The sequence below is a fragment of the Muntiacus reevesi genome, chromosome 3 (assembly GCF_963930625.1).
Source record: "Muntiacus reevesi chromosome 3, mMunRee1.1, whole genome shotgun sequence".
Classification (NCBI taxonomy): domain Eukaryota; kingdom Metazoa; phylum Chordata; class Mammalia; order Artiodactyla; family Cervidae; genus Muntiacus; species Muntiacus reevesi.
In genome coordinates this window covers 255,832,011-255,852,184 of record NC_089251.1, presented here as the reverse complement: position 1 = coordinate 255,852,184, position 20,174 = coordinate 255,832,011, and the positions used below count along the sequence as shown (strand labels likewise).

Genomic DNA, 20,174 nt, shown 5'->3' with positions numbered 1-20,174 from the left:
TGATTAACTGGGATTTTTACCATTTCATATACTCTGCAATATAATTAAATAACTACATTGTTAATGTGTAAGGAAAAAATAATCGGATTCTTTGAGTCTGAACAACTAAGAAATGAAAAGATCCCATTCTTACATTTTTATACTTGATTTTCTTACAGAAATAACTTCAGTTATTATGCCAATATTTACCTGAAAATGGCAGCCTCCAACAGTAAATAATTGAAATAACCACAGTATCATTATGAGCTATAGTGAAACAAACAAAATTTTTCCTTCTTGACTAATAAAGTTTGGAAGAGTGAAAAACCACAACTATGAAGGAAAAAAGGCAAATGTAAATAAAGGACACACATCAAAGCCCAGGAGCTAAAAATGAATTATTAGAAAGATGCTTCAAAAAATCAATTACCATCACAGGGAAAAACTATTATGAAAGCAGCTCAAAAAATAAATGAACACTTATCTTTAAAACACAGAAATACTTGAGATAGTTTACAATGCCCAGTTAATTACTATATATAATTTCCCCCCTCAGGTATATATGAATAATGTATAAGTCAATAGGATTTGTTTACTTACTGTTAGAAAGTTTTTTTCTTATATGTGAAAAATTACAACCAATTCTTCAACCCTTGAAAGATAGGTTTTCCCACATTTTGAATGTTTTTTTTTAAATAATACATGGTCAGAGCATTAATCTCAGAGATTTTTTTTTAGAACAGGTGACTGAAAACCAAGTTCTCTTTACAGGCCAGCTACAAAACGTTAAGTGATAAAATACACTTTAATCACTTAGGCCAGCTAGCCTAAACACCGTTCTGGGAGTCAGCAATCTGTGGCCCATAGGCTGAGTGTGGCTTGTGGCCTATTGGTACACAGCCCTGAGTCGAGAATGGTTTTTACATTTTTTAAAGGGTTGTAAACAAACCAAACCAGAGAATATGTAACAAAGAACCATATATGGTCTACAGAGCCCAAAATATTTATGATCCGGCCCTTTATAGAAAAGTCTGCAGACCTTTCATTTATATCAATGTTGTACAGAATTCAGGCAGTGCAATTACAAGTCCAAGATAAGTTTCATTTATTCCCATCATGAATATAAGTAACTTTCTGAGAAGGTATCTTCTGATGTCATCTGTCGATTTCTTTTCAAGTTTTTCTTCATTTTCATCATTAAAGTTCATCCTACAATAATAATGTAGAAGTGATTTAATTCCTTTCTCTTAAACAACTAATGTTAAAAGGTAAAAATAATTAACTGACCTAAGTTTTACTTTTTCAAAAATTATTAATATTCTTATTTTATAGATCACATGGAAGTATACCTTGTCTAACCGTGGGAAAGGGTATCTCACAATTCTCTCTTGCCCATGGCATGTAATACAATTATTATAACTTACCACACTTTCAAAGTCATCCTTTGGCATGCTCTTTAACTTCATTTCAGTTATTCTACTTTTGACTAATAATGTTTGATTTCAAAAACATTGTGAGAAAACTAACAAAGCCAAAATGTCAGAAAAAATTTTTGGTCACGAAAATGGAAAAAAATACTTTTATCTCTATCTTTTAGATTTGGATAAAATAGAATTCTTGAAGTAGGCTGTAAAGCTTTGTATGTGAGGGTCTATAGTTCTAATACAGCTCTATAAAGCCAGATTCTCTAGCCATCTAGCAGCTGTGTAAAGAATTCAAGAAACCTTATATGTGAATGTATTAAATTTCATTCAGAAAGCACTCAAGCATTTGTAAACTGGTTGGTCTGTTTCTAAGTATGTCTTACAATGATACTGATTTTAAAAAAGGAAAACATGAATAGCCCTCTTTAGAAGAGCAAGAAAGAGGTTGTACTGCTTCTTGATAGATTAGTAATTCAAGGCGGTGGGACAGGTCAAGATGAACACGGATTCTAATATATCCTGACTATATCAAGAACAAAAGAAAACTTGCTCTCCCGAAGGTGTTTTGAGGCTCAAATAAATGTTTTTACATCTGAACAAAATTTATGACCATAGTTACTATTTTTCTGTTAAACGGTTTTACTTGTCCAAATTTCTAAGCATTTTAGAAGCTACATTCTGATTGTCAGTTTCCAAAGGAAAAGTTTCTAACCACTTGACTGTTTCTTGAAGCTTTGTTTTACTGTTTGATACATATACTGTACAGTAAGAATACATTTAAATAATGTTTGTCAAAGTCAGTTCTAGATTGCGTCCTTACCTTATCTCTCTTTTCATGATTTTGGAGCTTTTCCAATTTTTCATATATGAAGGTAGCAATCTCTTTTGCATCTCTGGAATCTATTTGCTCTCCCCAAGTATTTCTCTAAAATTGAAAATACTCTTCTTATAACCTTTTAAGTATCTAATCAAAACATGACATTTCCACCTAAGAAACTTGATTAAATGCTTAAAACTTAAACTTCTTCAAGGAAATGCTGCTGGCAAAAGCAATCAAACAATAACTTACCAGAAATAAATACTAACAATACTGTTATGGAAACATGTAAATTAATTAATTGGTTAAAATGCATTGCTAACTCCAAATGCCTCAAAACATCTAAACTGTATAAGAAAAGATGTCCCCAGAGGACTCAAAACAACAATCTAGTCACTGGTTGGCACAGACCAAACTTGGACAAATTACAATGCAAAGCCATGTATCTCCTGGTTCTCACCCACCTATGGCAGGAAGGTGGCTGAAAAGCAGGGGGAAGGGTCAGGTCAACGCATCCAGGTCTGTCTGTTTAGGATCTGGAGCCGCCAGTTTCCTTTCCTGGTGGAACTTCACACTTGGATCTTTATTCTGCTGTGGTCTTGTCTGCTGGACTTTGCAGGGAGCCGGCCTGAACGTACAGGCCCCTTACGGCCCTAAGAGAGAACAAAGGGTCTCTCTTTGTCCTGCCACCCCTTCTTGTTAAGGTGTAGACTGGCATTTATCTCCTTCAGGGAAAAAACACCCCGGTGACCTTTTGCCTGTTTTCCTGGTGCTGATAAACTCATCATGCTCGAAACCTGTTTTCCATCTAGTTAATGTTCTATTGATGAAGCCTGTTTTCTATCTAATGTTCTATTGATCTTAATCATGTTGGGCGCTAGGGTAATTAATGCTTTCCTGATCTTGAGTGTGGGAATTTAAAACATCTGTAGCTCTGCACGTATGCAAACCCTCGATCTATTCTTAGTAACTCCTGTTAGCGTATATATAGGCGTGGTATTCTTCAATAAAGTCGGCGGAGTCAGACGCAAGCGGACTCCGTCCCTCTCAACCCCGTCTTTCTGAGTCTTATTTTCCTAGGTACTCTGGTAATTGCCTTCTCGACCAGTTCGTTTGCCAGCAGGACTTCTGGATTCTACCCTTGCCTTTCCATCGGACATATGGTGACATCATGTTTTCAAACCCTCTACGGCCCGGTTAATTCTGTGACTGCTCATTATACTGATATTTCCCTAACATCATTCTACCTGAATAAGACACCTACTTATGTATCTAACTCTCAAGGTGTCTGAGAACTGGGAAGCCAGAGGAATGAAGATTCAGGCTTTGGTATAAAGTTCCTCTACTCTGAGTTCTGCTTACCCCCAGAATGTTGTTAAGACAGAGATACCTTCCTCACGTATCAGAATCCCACTGAAAAATGTAGGTTGTCTGACAGGTCTAGACTTCTGAAATTCATCTAGTTTCTTTAGCTCTATTTCAAAACGTATTATAATCATAAATAAATTACACAAGATCTTAATCTGATATACTTTCTCAAAAGGTATGTATTAAAACATTTGAAATTATTTATCTCAATGTTTTATCAGAAAATATGTATGCATAACAAATACCTGTCCATCACAGCTTTATTGTCAAAAATGTCTTAGTCTTTTACTTGGGAAGACAGCAAAGGTCATGAATCCTTTCAGTTAGCAGTTATACTGGCTGAAAGGTATACACTTTTGTACTGATGACCATAAAGACCCAGGTCTAATGGGTTAAACTGTCTTTAAAAACAAAGTTAAAAAAAGCACAGTATCAGTGGCCCAAAAAAGAAATTATGAATGAATCACAAAATCCTGACTTTAATAGTCTAAACCATTAATGCATATTCCTCAAGATAAATTTTCAGGTACTAAGGCTATTTCAGAAGTATTATGACAGTATTCTCTTTTTCTTTTTCTTTCCTGGAAGAACTCATCATAAAGGTAATATATGTTAATTCTATAAAAATAGGAAACACAAAACTTCACAGAAAACAATTACCTTAAATTCTACCACCCGCACAAAACCACTATTAGTGTTTTGGTATGCCTATTTAGTAGCTCCCAATTCATGAGTACAGAAATTTTAAGGTACTGGAGACCATCATATCAACTGGGAGGCAGAAAAAAATTTTAAAATCACTTCGTGTATATGTGAAAAGCAGCTGTTTCAGTGGCATGCAAAACAGTGAGAAATGACAAAAGGAAAGAAACTAGAAAAAAAGTGTTACCTCCTAAAGAAAAGTGACACAGAGGAAGGTGTGTACATACCTTTGTCCTTTCATAAGGATACAATCTCACAGTCGGATAGGCTCTGATACCAGCTTTCTGGCAGGTCTGAGCATAAGCCTGACAGTCTACTTTTCCAGCTTTCACTTTTCCTTTAATCGTCTGAAAAAAGAAAAATATGCTTTGCTATTATTCTCTTTGGTATCTACTACTCTGGCAACCACAGAGCAATATGATACTAAAAATTCTAGATATTTTTATAAATGCAAGGATTTGTTACTTTAAAAAAACCAAAACCAAAACAACATAGTTTTAATCTTTTCCATTTAAGCAAGATTGCTTCCAAATTCTTACTAGCTCTGAACTCTTATTTACCTAGCATGGCCCCTCCAATAGCAAATAAACTCTCCTTTGCTTTATCAAGAAAATTGAGAAGCTTTACCCTGAAGGATCTCACCTTCTTCCTGTCACCCACAACACATCTGTCACACCACAAACGTCTTGAGATTCTGTCTTTCTGTTCCTCCAAGCTCTGGTCTCGTCTGCTGAGGTGGGCAACTTCCTCCCATGAAAGGCTGACTATGCCAACATTCTCTGGTCCCTTCCTGCCAGAGTTCTTACTCACTTGTTAGCATATTCTGTTGGTGTTGTTTAGCATATATACATATGATCAAAAAAGAATCCCCTCCTTAATGGCACTGATTTTCTGCCACCCTGCTTCTTTTTTTTGAGTTTATTCCTTGATCACGTCCCCATCATCTACTTATGATCAACACAGTTTAGCTAGCTTCTGTTCTCACGGTTCCCTCCATTGAAACTGCTGTAAGTTCATCAGTGACTTCTATTTGACCAAACTCAATGAACACTTTTCATTCTTCTTAATGAGTGTCTGACACGACCGACCACTCCTTTCTTTCCTTTTTTCTTTCTTCACTTATCACTATTCTCTTGGCTACCCCTATTCCTCTGGTTATTGTTCTTCATTTCTAGCAGGGGGAACTCCTCCTACACCTGCCCCTCGAAATGTTCAACCACAGTTCTGTATTTCATCAGCGATTTTTTTCACTGTGAACAATCTCCCAGGGAGATTTTATACACCTATAAGCTGCTGAACCTCAACGTTCCCTTGATTTCAGTCAACTATGTACTGGCCTGTCTCACCTAAAGCACCTTAAAGATACCATTTCTAAAATGACTCCTTTCCCCCTTAACCTACTATCCCTTCTGTCCTACTATTCACTTAATTCAGGCCAGAGACTAGGGCCATGCCAGACTCCTTTTTCTCCTACACTTATCACAAATAAACACGAACTAAATCCTAGTCTAATTCCTTTACAATCTCTCGTTTCTTATTTCCTTGAAACCCCCGCGAACAGGTGGGCGGCAGTGGGTGCAACTGAGGGACTCTGGAGGGGGTCCTCTTTGCTATGTCCAAAGGCACTATTGGGCTTCCCTGGTGGCTTAGACGGTAAAGCGTCTGCCTGCAATGCGGAGACCTGGGATCGATCCCAGGGTCGGGAAGATCCCCTGGAGAAGGAGATGGCAACCCACTCCACTATCTTGCCTGGAAAACCCCATGGACGGAGGATCATGGTAGACTACAGTCCATGAGGTTGCAGAGAGTCGGACATGACTGAGCGACTTCACTACTACTTCAAATCCTAGTCATCTCTCATATTTGTTCCATATGTTTTTATGACTACTGCCATAATCCTGGTTCAGGTTATCAGCTCTCACTTCAGGACAACTAAAATATCCCTGCTACCTCTAATTTTGTCCCCAAGGTTGGGGCACTAAAGGCAGACTAACTTGTGCCAGGGCAGCAGCAAGGCTGCATGCAGAAGCACACACACATGCACACACACTCCCTCTCTCATAGTGACGGTCAGAGAAAGCTAGCTGGCTTGTACTCTCAGTTACAGGACACTACACTGCTTTTTGTGCTCTGATCTTTCTCTCGTCTTGACGGTCCAGGTTCAGTCCACTCAATGTGATCCTTCTGACTGATCCAACAGTTCTCCTCCCATGCTTCTACAGAATACATTCTAAACAGTGTGAGAGCAGTGAGGCGAAGCGTCCAGTGTGAAGAGCACAGGCAAGCTGACCACACCATCTCCTTGCCTGGCTAAGAGCCTGTTTTGGCCACGCCCCCTTTGTCTTTATCCTCTGGTGACACTGGACCAACAGAGGAAGAGCCTGAACTTGCTCCGCGGTCTGTGTGTCCTGCATCTCTGCAAACTCTGTCTCCTGTGTTTAGAGGACTCCTGAGTCAACCCTTCCAAGTGCCACAGTCCTAGCCATGCTGCGATTCCCACCTCCCACACCACTTCCCGTGGAGCCTCCGGCCTCCTGGTATGACTCTGACCTGCTCCCCATGCTCTCGCTTTGCTCTGACTTCACTATAGTAAAGATCCTACTGATTTATATGTATTTGCATTTTACCTTCCCACTAGATTAAAATCTCATTTAAAAAACATGCAATATTCATCTTTCCATTTTTTCAGCCCTAATGTTTGGCATAGTGCTTTTTACTTGGTGCTCAGGATTTGCTGAATGACCTCTTAAATACTTTTCTGCTATATTCAAGATACAGTTGCATTACAAAATATGCTAAATTAAGTTTTTCAGTACTTAAGAGATAAGGGAATAAAACATTTTTGTCTGGATTATTGCAGAAAAAGAAGCACAAGAGCAAAAAAGATACGATAAGTAGGAAAAAAAAAGAATAACCTTTTATTTCAAAAACCAGTCAATAACTGAAACAATCTCTTATAGCTCCATAGGAGTTTTGAAATCTCTTTGCTTAAAAAAAAAAAATTGCTCCTGCCTGGGATGCTCAGCTTTTGTTTCAGACTGGTGGAACTAGTGCTGGCTTTAGCATTCTAATGAATGTTTTGTAGCCAAAGGCAAAATTCCTGAACAGAGGTGGGGAAGCTAACAATCTGGATGAGGCCATTAATAGGATTTATAACAGAAATACCAAAATAAACTGTGTTTACTTTAACTTTCTAAGTGTTTATCGAGTTAAAACATGGGATATACAGATAGGTAAGACATATACCGCTTTCAAGAAGCTCACAGTTTATAGAGGAGGCAGATACAGTTAACATACAATGTATAAGCATACTGAAGGAGCACTGGGAAGGGGAGAGAACACAGAAATCCCAAAGGAGCTGGGTTTTGTAGATTAGGGACAAAAAACAATCCAGATGACCAAAGTAAGGAAAACGCAGTTTAGAGAGGGAACAGCATGGACATAAAAGCACCTATTCAGAGAACCTGGAGCACTTTGCTGTGCCTGGAGTATAAGCTCAGGGAGAGGGAAAAAGCTAAAGAGGTCAGAAGGGTCAGATTAGAGAGCTGTCATCAAGAAATGTGGTTAACAGAAAGCTAGAGAAGGCAATATTTCAGAAAGATCATTAGCGTGGAACTGAAGATGAAGAAGGAAGGCTGGCAGAATGAGACTAGTTAAGAGGCTCATATAACTAAGTCTAGATGATGAAGGCGTGACCAAAAAGCTAGCAGAAGGATGTTGGATTTGAAAGAAGTTTAGGAGACTGAACTGACAGGATCTAGTGACAGGATCTAGTGACTGCCTAGAGGGCAGCATGAAGAAAAGAAAGAACAAGGGAAGAAGTGAGGTTTCTGGCTATTTTGCTTAAGTAGATGTTTTCAGTCAAGATAAGTAGGTAGTTACAAGCTTTAGTGAAAAAGCAAGAATCTACTGTAAAGATTAAAATCATAGAAATGGAGCAGAGTTTTTAAATTCAGAGGAAACTTTTAAGGAAAAAATTATTATTTACAAAATCTTATCTAATTATTAAAACATGAGGGTGACTACAACTTATTTAAGTAGATAGATAAGACTTACCCTAGCCAAGAGCTCAAACTCTGGAGCAAAGTTCTGGCAAGGTCCACACCAAGGAGCGTAGAAATCAACCACCCAATGGTTTTTCCCTTGTAAAACCTTTTCATTGAAAGTCTGAGGTGTTAGATCTATAGATGCTTGAGGTAAAAATCTGTGACAAGGGATCAAAATTATTTATTATACAAAGTCAAAGCAAACATCTAAAAGAGACTATTGCAAATCTTTATAAGTTAAAAAAACAATTCAAAGAATGACAGTATAATAAAGCATAACCTTATCTTGGTAAATTATATTCTTTCCTAAGTGCTAGAACTTTCCTAAGTGTTAAAGTGCTAGAACCTTAACTGAGTAAATTTAGCCACAGACATAAAAGGAAGATAAAGAGCATTGAATATAATTTATACAAATATACATAATTTAATTACTCACCCTAGACCCCAGATTCTTAGGGAATAAGCATCTCTATTCCAACCATTGTAACTACTGAAAGAAGAAAAATATGTAAGCTGTAAACAGTTATTTCTATTATTGGGTATGTTCAGAAAACAATCCCTTTGTAGCAATTTAAAAGTTTAGTTGACTGGCTTCATTTAGCATCTCTTTTCTCAGATATACCTTAGCTGCAAATACTAAGCTTACATGGCTTTCCAAGCATATTTTTCTCTAGTCTCGACATTTTTTTTTGGTGTGTGCGTGTGTGTGTGCTCAAAACAGACCTAAATGTTTAGATGTCTGCTGGACACCTCCCACAGACCTATGGTAATGGCAAAACTCAAAATCTCCAAGGCTTTAGTTCTGAAACCTTTACCCTGGTTATTACAGTCCATCAAATTCCTATCCACTTTTTAAGACACATGTCAAAAGGCACAGTGTAGTTCTTTTGCTCATTTTTTGATTGGGTCATTTATTTTTCTGGAATTGAGCTGCAGAAGTTGCTTGTATATTTTTGAGATTAATTCTTTGTCAGTTGCTTTGTTTGCTATTATTTTCTCCCATTCTGAAGGCTGTCTTTTTACCTTGCTTATAGTTGCCTTTGTTGTGCAAAGGCTTTTAAGTTTAATTAGGTTCCATTTATTCATGCTTTTATTTCCAATATTCTGGGAGGTGGGTCATAGAGGATCCTGTTGTGATTTATGTCAGAGAGTGTTTTGCCTATCTTTTCCTCTAGGAGTTTTATGGTTTCTGGTCTTACATTTAGATCTTTAATCCATTTTGAATTTATTTTTGTGTATGGTGTTAGCATGTGCTCTAGTTTCATTCTTTTACAAGTGGTTGACCAGTTTTCCCAGCACCACTTGTTAAACAGATTTATCTTTTCTCCATTGAATACTCTTGCCTCCTTTGTCAAAGATAAGGTGTCCACAGGTGTGTGGATTTATCTCTGGGCTTTCTATTTTGTTCCATTGATCTATATTTCTGTCTTTGTGCCAGTACCATACTGTCTTGATGACTGTGGCTTTGTAGTAGAAACTGAAGTCAGGCAGGTTGATTCTTCCAGTTCCATTCTTCTTTCTCAAGATTGTCTTGGCTATTCGAGGTTTTTTGTATTTCCATGCAAATTGTGAAATTATTTGTTCTAGTTCTGTGAAAAATACCACTCATTTCTCCAAAGAAGACATACAGATGGCTAACAAACACATGAAAAGATGCTCAATATCACTCATTATCGGAGAAATGCAAGTCAAAACCACAATGAGGTACCATTACACGCCAGTCAGGATGGCAGCTATCCAAAATTCTACAAACAATAAATGCTGGGGAGGGTGTGGAGAAAAGGGAACCCTCTTACACTGTTGGTGGGAATGCAAACTAGTACAGCCACTATGGAGAACAGTGTGGAGGGAAGATTCCTTAAAAAACTGGAACTAGAACTGCCATAAGACCCAGTGATCCCACTGCTGGGCATACACGCCGAGGAAACCAGAATTGAAAGAGACATGTGCACCCCAATGTTCATCACAGCACTGTTTACAATAGCCAGGACATGGAAGCAACCTAGATGCCCATCAGCAGATAAGTGGAAAAGAAAGCTGTGGTACATATACACCATGGAATATTACTCAGCCATTAAAAAGAAATACATTTGAATCAGATCTAATGAGGTTGATGAAACTGGAGCCCACTATACAGAGTGAAGTAAGCCAGAAAGAAAACCACCAATACAGTATACTAACGCATATATATGGAATTTAGAAAGATGGTAACCATAACCCTGTGTGCAAGACAACAAAAGACACAGATGTATAGAATAGTCTTTTGGACTCTGAGAGAGGGCGAGGGTGGGATGATTTGGGAGAATGGCATTGAAACATGTATATTATCATATGTGAAACGAATTGCAAGTCCAGGTTCAATGCATGAGACAGGGTGCTCGGGGCTGGTGCACTGGGATGACCCAGAGGGATGGGATGGGGAGGGAGGTAGCAGGGGGGTTCAGAATGGGGAGCACATGTACACCCGTGGTGGATTCATGTCAATGTATGGCAAAACCAATATAATACTGTAAAGTAATTAGCCTCCAATTAAAATAAATAAATTTATATTAAAAAAATAAAAATAAAAAAATAAAAGCACTGGACTCTGAGTTCCAGGCAAGTGGGGGGGGGGGGGGGGGGGAGGGCACAGCAAAAATGCAGCCTCATGATTTCCTCTTATGGTTGTGACCCTTTTTTATGAAATCCGTGGTTCATTTTTACTTTTTAACAATCTTTATTATATTCTTTTTTGTATTTGAGTTTCCTACTTGAAATGTCATATGGGTGTTATCAAAACAGCATGGGTGACACCGATCTGAGTTCAAACCCCAGCCTCAAACCGTAGCAGCTGTGTGACTCGGGAAAGTTATCTCTAATAGTAGGAAGGGTAATAATTCTTACTTCTCAAGAGTATGTGTGAAGACAAGTGGAAGTAATATGAGCAAAAAGTATCTAGTACAGTACCTGAAGCCAAAGAGGGGCTTAATAAATGTTCTTCCTCTCATTTTCTTCTTTACTAGATTGTCAGCTTCACAATCAGTGGGTCCATTCAGTTCACTTTTCCCTTTGTAAATTCCTCATTTCCACACTATTTTAAGTAAGGTGTGGGCTCTCCCAAAATATTGGGTGATTTAACTTTTATTTAGTTAGGATAACTTCAAAATTTTAACTGTATAAAAATAAATGATTATATAAATGCCTTCAAATTTTAGAGAATACTTACTGATATTCATAAGCTTTATTTGATTTTTGGGGAAAAAATCTTATCTCAGGGTATCTCCGAACATTTTCTTGGGCACAAAAAGAATGATATTGTTGGCAGTCTATACTGCCCACATTGATCAGTCCAATTAATGTCTATAAAAGAAAAAAAAAAGATGAATAGATCAAAGTAATTAGAATTAAATTACCTCCATAACAACTTTTTATGTTTACAATAGAGAAGGGCTTAAAACATAATAGAACATTTACAATAATGAATTAGAAATCTAATTTTGTAGTCAAAAACTCACTAAAATTATTGTAGATTTAAGTAATTGAATTCATTCATCTATTACATGGGGAAAATTATGTATATCTAAAATTTGATGTGTCAGAAACCAAGAATGAATTTCTTTCCAACAGTCCTTCAGAATTGCTTTTTAAAATGGAAATGTGGATTGCAGATATAATACTGAGTCATGCCTGAATTTAAAAATTTCATTGGAAAGAGTGGAAAATTATATTATGAATTTAAATACTAGAAAGAATTTTAACTCTTAGGTTTATTCATTTTTTACCTTATAAATAGATAAAATAGTAATTATATCTTCCATTCTGGTATTTAAATAATTTGTTTCCAATCTTTCATGATTTATAATGCTCTGTAGGAAATTTAAAAACCTAACTATTTCATTGATCAAGGCCATTTTTTATCATCTTATAATACTGTGAAGAAACTGTATTTCTAAGCTCTAAAAATGAAGAAGCAGAAAAAATATTAATAGGAAACAAAGAGAATCTTTGTGTTGATATTGGCAGAAATTTGGTCAAACCAAGGGACACAGATAAAAGGGTCCTTACTGTGTACTACTACTCAATGCTAGACAGAAGCAGAGTTGAAATCTAACTGTTAAATAAAAAATGATCAAAACTCTTATTAAGTGACAATCTAGAGGTAACTTCATTCATCTCAGTTTCAAATGCTTGTTAAATGAACATTCTTAGTAAATGTTAAGATTTAAAAATATATTATTTTACTATACTCGCACAATAAAGTATGTTACTATACCCGGGCCATTCTTTTCCATTCTGGCATTAAGACTTGACATGGGTGACACCATGGAGAATAGAAATCAACCATCCAGACTTCATCATGCTTTCTTTGTTTAACCAGTTCGTTGAAAGTGGTAGGTGTCAAAGAGATCACAGAAGGATTCATAAGATCCTGAAGAGAATATAGCATTCATTGCAACAGATATAAAAAAGAGTAGTTCACATATTCTTGGGCAAACTGTTGGTATATGTCACTTAGAAAAGTTTCTGCTTTTGAATAATCAAAGGATACATTAGGATATTTAAAGAGAATCTATAGTGGATTATTTGAAGAAATGATCCTTAATTTACTTTTTAAGTTTGGATTCTGCTCATCAGTCTTATTAAATCAAGGAATATTTTCTTATTTCTATGTATCACTAAAACCATCTTAGGCAGAGAAAAGTGGCAACTTGAATTAAGGTTGTGGGTAGATGAGGCAAGAGTTTTAAGAGCTGCCCAGATGTCTACGTAGGCCATGTAGTTCTTTTTGGAACCAATAATTGGTTTGGAAAGGACCCTTTAATTATTAATAGAAAGTCTACTATCCTATTTTTCTGACATTCCCACTTGAGATACTGCACAACCTCAGATCACTTGCTCCAAATGTTGTTTTGTTAATAACGAGCTTCAGTTTATCATGATTGGGTAATATTAATCCTGTTAGGTTCCCTGGGGAGACAGACAACACAAAACAAAAAGCTATTATTTTTCAGGAGGAAGAAGAGAAGAGTAGGACGGAGGCTGGGAGGGCAACTGCATAGATAATAAGCTATAATTGTTCATTATTCTGTTAGGAGTCCCCTGTTAACTATTCTAGTCGATTAAGGTTAGTAGTGATTAAAAAAAAAGGGGGGGATGCTCTAGTAGAGCACTCCTGGGCTAATAACACAGCAGGCTTGGCATAAGCTGTTGAGGTGAAGAAGCCTTCCATTGGTGGCTGAGGTAGGCCTGTCCTTAGCCACATATTTCTTGGAACTATCCAAGAATGGGACTCACTGCTATCTAATCTATATGGGACCAAAAAGAAATAATCTGTGGTAGATCAGAGAAAACTAGAGAAAACGGGTGGGGAGAGGGCTGACAAGGCTTTATGCACAAGTTTTAATTTCACGTATTCAGTAATACATGTACAAGGCACCATACCAGGTAACAAACAAAACACACTAGTATGAACTCTGAGAATAAGTCTATTAATAGAAGAGTAAAAAATTTGACAAATCCTATTATTAAACATTATTAAATGCTCATATGAAGTATATACATACATGGAAGGATTTATAGCTATATAGGCTATAACTTAAAATACCTCTACAAACTCCAAGATTTGTTCAGCAGAGTGATGTCCTTCATATTCATGAATGTTGGACTGGTTGAATACCACTGTTGTTGGATAAGCCTGAATGTTATACTGTTAGGAATGAAAATACAAATTAAACATAAGATTCTATATATTTTACCTATTTGCTTCAAATTTATAACCAGCTTGCCTTAAGTAACAACAGTATTTTAAAGGACGCAATGCTTAACTGATGACTGAAAAATTTTAGCCTAGCCAAATTTAACAAAGGAAATAGATCTACTGCTGTATCCTGAGCAGCTGATTCTTACACGTAGTTACTCCATTAGCCACAAAATCCGTAGGCACCAAACACTGAGGAGGGAGATGGGCATTTCTGAGTGCAGTCCCCTCCTGCTCTCCTGAGCCAGGGTGGATGGGGTAAGAGCAGACAGAGCTCTGGTTTGAGTGTGTGATTATTTTTTTTTAAACCATAATAAACACTCCAATTTGTTCAGAAGTAGAAGAAAATCAAGGACATAAAAATAGCAAGAATAAGGAAATAAATTAATAATCCACGTGCACACAGCCACTTTTAAATTAGAGAATTATGAATCATGTGCTAAAAATGAGGTCACTTTTTACTGTTTGCTCATTTATGATGTGTGTGTGTGTGTGTGTGTGTGTGTATAAACCCACTATAATTTCCTTCCTCAGAATTAACATGAGCACTAATTCAGGAAGCACTTCTCAAGTTTTTTTTTGTTTTTAAAGGTTATAAACAGATCCCCATCTCTAAATTTGCTGTAGCTGAACTATGCATCCTCAAAGCTGACAAGCACTCATTAGCAAATTGAACTTCAAAAATAACTTCAGAAAAAGTGATGGAAATATTTATCAAACTTTTGTAAATGAGCACAAATAACCCATTAGATGGAAAAAACTATTTATCTAACATTTGACAAGTCCTTACTATGTGTTGAGCACGTTTTTTAGCACTGAAATGTAGTTTCTCATCTCTTCCTCAAAACAATTCTATTTGGAAGCTAAAATCACTTAATCAACTTTACACATGAGGAGACTGAGGTACTGAGAGGCACAGTGACTTGGTGGAGATTAACCAACTAGTGAGGAAGGAATCCTGGCCTCTATTCCAGGTGAATTGTTACAACAGCTTTAAATATCTACATTCTGCTGAATTATCTATAGAAAATTAAAAACAGATGAAAAGTAGAGAAACTACAGAATTCAAATTACTGTTGAAAACAATTCTTCATTTTTGCTTAGCAACTTTTCAAAGTCCCATACAAGACATTTAAAACCAAAGGCCTTATTTATTTCATTTTTTAAACTTATTTTAATGAAATTTCAAACATGATATACAGAGACTCATTTAACAAATACGTATCTCTACCACTACATTTAGGGATGATTAACTTTTCTGCCGTTCTGGCAGATCTTTGGAGGTTCTCCTTTTTGATCCCCTTCCCTTCCCTTCCTGATGCTAGGAATAACCAATATCCTGAAATAAGCATGTATCCAATGCACTGATGTTTTACACTTTTGCTACATGCATGTGTATTCCTAAACAGTATACTGTAATGTCTGAGCACTTATAAACTTTCTATAATTTTATCACACTCTGTATACTACTCTACAACCTGCTTTTTTCATTAGAGTCTTGAGATTTACCATACATGCTGGTAAAGACAGATCTAGTTTTAAATTCTCTATGATTATTCTACGTGTGACTGGATAATTTATTCATGTACTTGTTACTGCTGGTCACCTAAGTTTTTTTAATTTGATGGAGGAAGGGTATATGACCTCTGCAATAACTTGTACTTTATTGAGGAGCAGTGAAGTTGAACATTTTTCACATTTATCGAATTTCTGCCTTTATAAAATGTCTAAACCTCCTCATTCTTTTGCTATTTTAAAAAACTGATCTGTAGTCTTTAAACATTCTGGACAGTAAGGCTTTGTCAGTTGTATGTGCTGCAAATATTTCCTCAGTCTATTGTTTGTTTCAACTTTATAATGTCTCTTTGACAACAGTTTTAACATTCAATGAAGCTAAAATCACTCTTAACTTGTATCCTCAGTTTATGTGTGCAATGGCAGGCATGAGCATCTCTGTGGAGTGAAATTATTCCTCAGAGAGATGCATAAAGATTTCACCCTACATTTACTTCTACTTTGCTTTTAAAACACATTGCTTTCTAAAAAAATTGAAGTATAGTTGATTTACAACATTGGGTAGACCTCAGTTCTACAGCAAAATGATTTAGTGTTATACATATATATATATTTCAGATTATTTTCCACAATAGGTTATCACCACATACTGAATATAAATCCCTGTGCAGTACGCTGTCTTTGCAGCTTATTTTATGAGTAGGAGTGTGTATCTGTTAATCTCGAGATTGTAACCTGTCACCTCAGGTTTCAGTAACTAGGTTCGTTTTCTCTGTTTGTGAGCATGTCTCTGTTCTGTATACAGGCTGATTTGTATAATTTTTAAGATTCCACATATAAGTGATATCATATAGTATTTGGCTTTCTCTGACTTACTTCACTAAGTATAATATTCTCTGGCCACAACCCCCCCCACATCTTAAGCCAACTGTCTGCTGATAGCCACTTGGGTTGTTGCCATATCATGGCTATTGTAAATACTGCTTCTATGAACTGTATCTCTTCAAATTAGAGTTCATTTTTTTTGGGTATGTACCCAGGGTTAGGATTGCTGGATCATACAGTAGTTCTATTTTTAGTATTTAAGGAACCTTCACATTCTCCAGTCGCTGTACCGATTTATGTTCCCATCAGCAGTGTGGGAGGACTCGTTTTCCTCTACACCGTCTTCAGGTTTACTGTTTGTAGACGTTTGGGTGACAGCCATTCTAACTAATGCGAGGTGGTACTGTCGCTATTTATACTTCTCTAATAACCAGAGTTGAACAACCTTCCATAGGCCTGCTGGCTATCTGTATACCTTCATAATAATAATTACTGAAAATCATCAGAAACTCAGTGTTCAAGTTTCTTCAATTATCTTTTTTTGAGTTGGTTTGTGTGAATACAAGGCCTGAACACTGTATTTGAATGATATGTCTTATCAGTCTTTTTAATATCTTTTTTCCTTCTTTTCATGTGTATGTCCAATAAACTGCTATTTGTCCTATAAAGTTCTCTACATGCTGGGATTTGAAGACTGTATGCATAACCCGATATCACTTAATATGTCCTCTGTTACTGGATTTCCTATACACTAATATCTGTAGGCTTGATCTGATTTAGGAGTTCCCCCCAAGAATATTTTATAATTTCTATTTCTTCCTAAACTGAAGAGTAAATATTAACCTAAGAAAGTATGTTATGTAAATAAAGGTTTAAAAAAGCCTGCTTAATTTCTATTAACTACACTTAGAAGACACAGAATAAAAACTATAGGTTGCCAGAAAGAAAGCGTAGTGAAAGTGTCAGTCGCTCAGTCCTGTCCACTCTTTGCAACCCCATGGACTGTGGTCCGCCAGGCTCCTCTGTCCACAGGTAAGAAGACGGAGTGGGTAGCCACTCCCTTCTCTAGGGCATCTTCCCGACCCAGGGTTCAAACCCGGGTCTCCTGCATTGCAGGCAGATTCTTTACCATCTGAGCGACCAGACATGCCCATAGGTTGCAAAAAGGTAATATTAAATTAAAAAAAAAAACCCTTAAATATTTATGTTTAATCCAATCACAATTTTCATAATTTTATATCATTTTGATGAAATAATTTAAGTAATGTTACTACTCTAAATGTTAGATGTACTTTTGAAAGTTATTTTACTGCTTTAATGTGAGGCTGCTGAAACATTTTGCAAAAACATTAGAACAAATATTTACACTTTGCCTTACCATGTTACAGAGTCCTTCGTGCACTGTACAATCTAATGTACCGAACTTAAGCTGACCATAAAGATGCTTTGATGCTTTTCGCAGCTCTGGCAATAAAGCTCGACATGGTGGACACCACTATTGAAGGAAAAATATTCATAAGCACCAAGCCAAATGAAACCAAAAAACCACATATTTTTTTGCAACAAGCAATATGCTAAGATAAACAATATTTATTAGTTACAAATCTTAAGCATTTATATACTTAGTCCTTGGAAGGGCAAGTATGTCAGCCTTTCTTAAAAACAGTATGTGACAGTAGCCAAATTGAGTAACATGACTCTAATAGTCATTGTTCAAGGTTACCTAGAAATTTTTTTTTTTGTCATGACAAGAGAAAACCTGAAAATGTTGAAATATGACAGATAAACATAACTTACAGGGGCAAAAAAATCAACTAGCCATGGTTCTTTTTCATTGGCAGGAAAATTCTGAGGTCCAAGTGTGGTAACATGAGAATTGACACTTTCCTTGGCAAAGGCAAGTATGTCATATAGAATCTTCTTTCCTTTGAAACAGAGAAAAAAGAAAAAAATTAAAATCTACATTTTGTCTTTTTATCCATAGAAACATTTCAAAGCTTTTATACCTGAAATACAGAAAAGAAGATAAACTTATGAATAAATTGATTTGGTGGAGGTTTTAGTGTTCTGTATACTATGTAAGTTTGCTCTGCCAGAGAAACCTTTGCTTTACACTCTGCTTCTTGCAGATCAGATAAAACGTCAAGACCTCTTTGAAAAGTTTCTTCATCCTCAGAGGGAGAATTATTGCCTCCCAATGTTCTTGGAGTTCTTTTTGCTTGCCTGAACTACTGTTATGGCCTAACTCTTAAGTCTGTTTCTTCAACCGAGACTTCTCTTATGAATTCAAGACCTGAGTTACCCAGTGGAAATATTTACCTGGATGTCATATGAACATTTCAAACAAAATATACATTAAATCAAGTTGAGTTATTCTTCCCTAAACTTGCTCCTTTTCTCACCTTTCCTATCTTGACAATAGCGTAATCATCCACTAGGTGGTAAATCAGATTTCCTAGAGTGATTCTTGCCTTCTCTCTTTGCCTGTGTATCACAGCTCCAACCATTCTATCTCTTACCATCTCCAACCCCGATTTAGGCTACTGCCTAAATTTAGTCTAGCCTACTGAAATAACCAAGCTGGTCTTTCTATTCTGCCTTCCCAACTAGTTCATTTTCTACATTGCTACCAGAGGCAAGTTATAAAAGCATTAATCTGATTGTGTGGTCCCCTTGCTTAAAGGCCACTGCTTAAAGAATATACTCCTTGCCTTCGCAAATACTAGCTTTCTTAGGACCAGGACATAATCCATTTTCCCATGTGCCCTCTGACTTATTCACTCAATGGTTAATGTTAAGTAAAGCACCTATTATGTGTAAGGTCCTGTTTTAAATGCCACAGCACATGCAAAATAAAAGATACACACTTTCCCCCTAAGGAGTTTATAGGCCAAAAGAAAAGAAACATTTCATAAATATGTAAACAGTGATAAATGATATCACATTCTCCTGCTTTTTCCCCACTCTTTAGCTACTGCTGCTTGAATTGCTTCATAAATTCTTCTATCTTTGACAGTCTTTTAAAAATGATTCACAGGGTCCCAATCTTGTCTCTGTCACCTTTGGACAAGGTCATCCTCACCTAAGGCTTCAATTACCAAAGAAAAAGTTTTAGCCCAAACTCTTCTCCTGAGACCAGGCCTATATTCAGCTGTGAACCAGGGGTGTGTACTCCATGTCACCTCCTCCCCCAGTGTCCTCTTTCTTACAGAATGGTGCAATCACTCAGTTGCCAAGTCAGAAACTTGAGCTTCCTTTCCTTATCTCCCTACGTTTAAACACAATCATCAAGTTATACTGATTTTGCATTCATGTAAAAATTGTCTAGTTCTCTTCATCTACATTTACCAATCTTATCTTACATCAATGACCACATCAGACTTCTACTTGCTTTCCCTCCCTCCAATTCTAGGCAGCCAGTTAACTTTCTAAAATGTAGAACTAGTTAAGTCACATCTCTGCTTAAATCCATATGAGTCTGCTGTCTCCAGGGTAGAGTCCAAACTAATTTATTACCTGACAGATGAAACACACAATTGGGACCCCGGTGCCATTTCCAGCCTTAAGTCTCAGACCTTTCCACACTCCACATTCCAGTTATCCTAAAATTCTTGCCTTCTAAGAATGAATAAGGCTCGCTCTTATTTCAGAGTCCAAGAATACACTTACTGGTTCCTGTGCTTGGAACATATTTAACACCTCTCTATTTGTATAACCATTACTTCTACTTAGATCTCAATGAACAGACTGCTTTCTCTAAC

The 20,174-nt window shown here is 36.6% G+C and overlaps 1 protein-coding gene across 2 annotated transcripts in view; it reads right to left on the bottom strand.

Moving 5' to 3' along the window:
- Window positions 1–357: 357 nt before the first annotated feature.
- The window catches only part of DNAJC10 (DnaJ heat shock protein family (Hsp40) member C10), a 54,186-nt gene continuing 34,369 nt past the window's right edge, over window positions 358–20,174 (bottom strand). For both annotated transcript variants that reach the window (XM_065931887.1, XM_065931888.1), the window contains exons 15-24: window positions 18,211–18,338; window positions 17,792–17,908; window positions 13,921–14,022; window positions 12,589–12,744; window positions 11,542–11,675; window positions 8,773–8,826; window positions 8,347–8,494; window positions 4,518–4,637; window positions 2,224–2,328; window positions 358–1,188 (exon numbers count right to left, since the gene is read on the bottom strand). In XM_065931887.1, coding sequence (XP_065787959.1) covers window positions 1,177–1,188; window positions 2,224–2,328; window positions 4,518–4,637; window positions 8,347–8,494; window positions 8,773–8,826; window positions 11,542–11,675; window positions 12,589–12,744; window positions 13,921–14,022; window positions 17,792–17,908; window positions 18,211–18,338 — 1,076 coding nt within the window. In that variant the 3' untranslated portion in view covers window positions 358–1,176. The remainder of the gene's footprint in view (window positions 1,189–2,223; window positions 2,329–4,517; window positions 4,638–8,346; window positions 8,495–8,772; window positions 8,827–11,541; window positions 11,676–12,588; window positions 12,745–13,920; window positions 14,023–17,791; window positions 17,909–18,210; window positions 18,339–20,174) is intronic.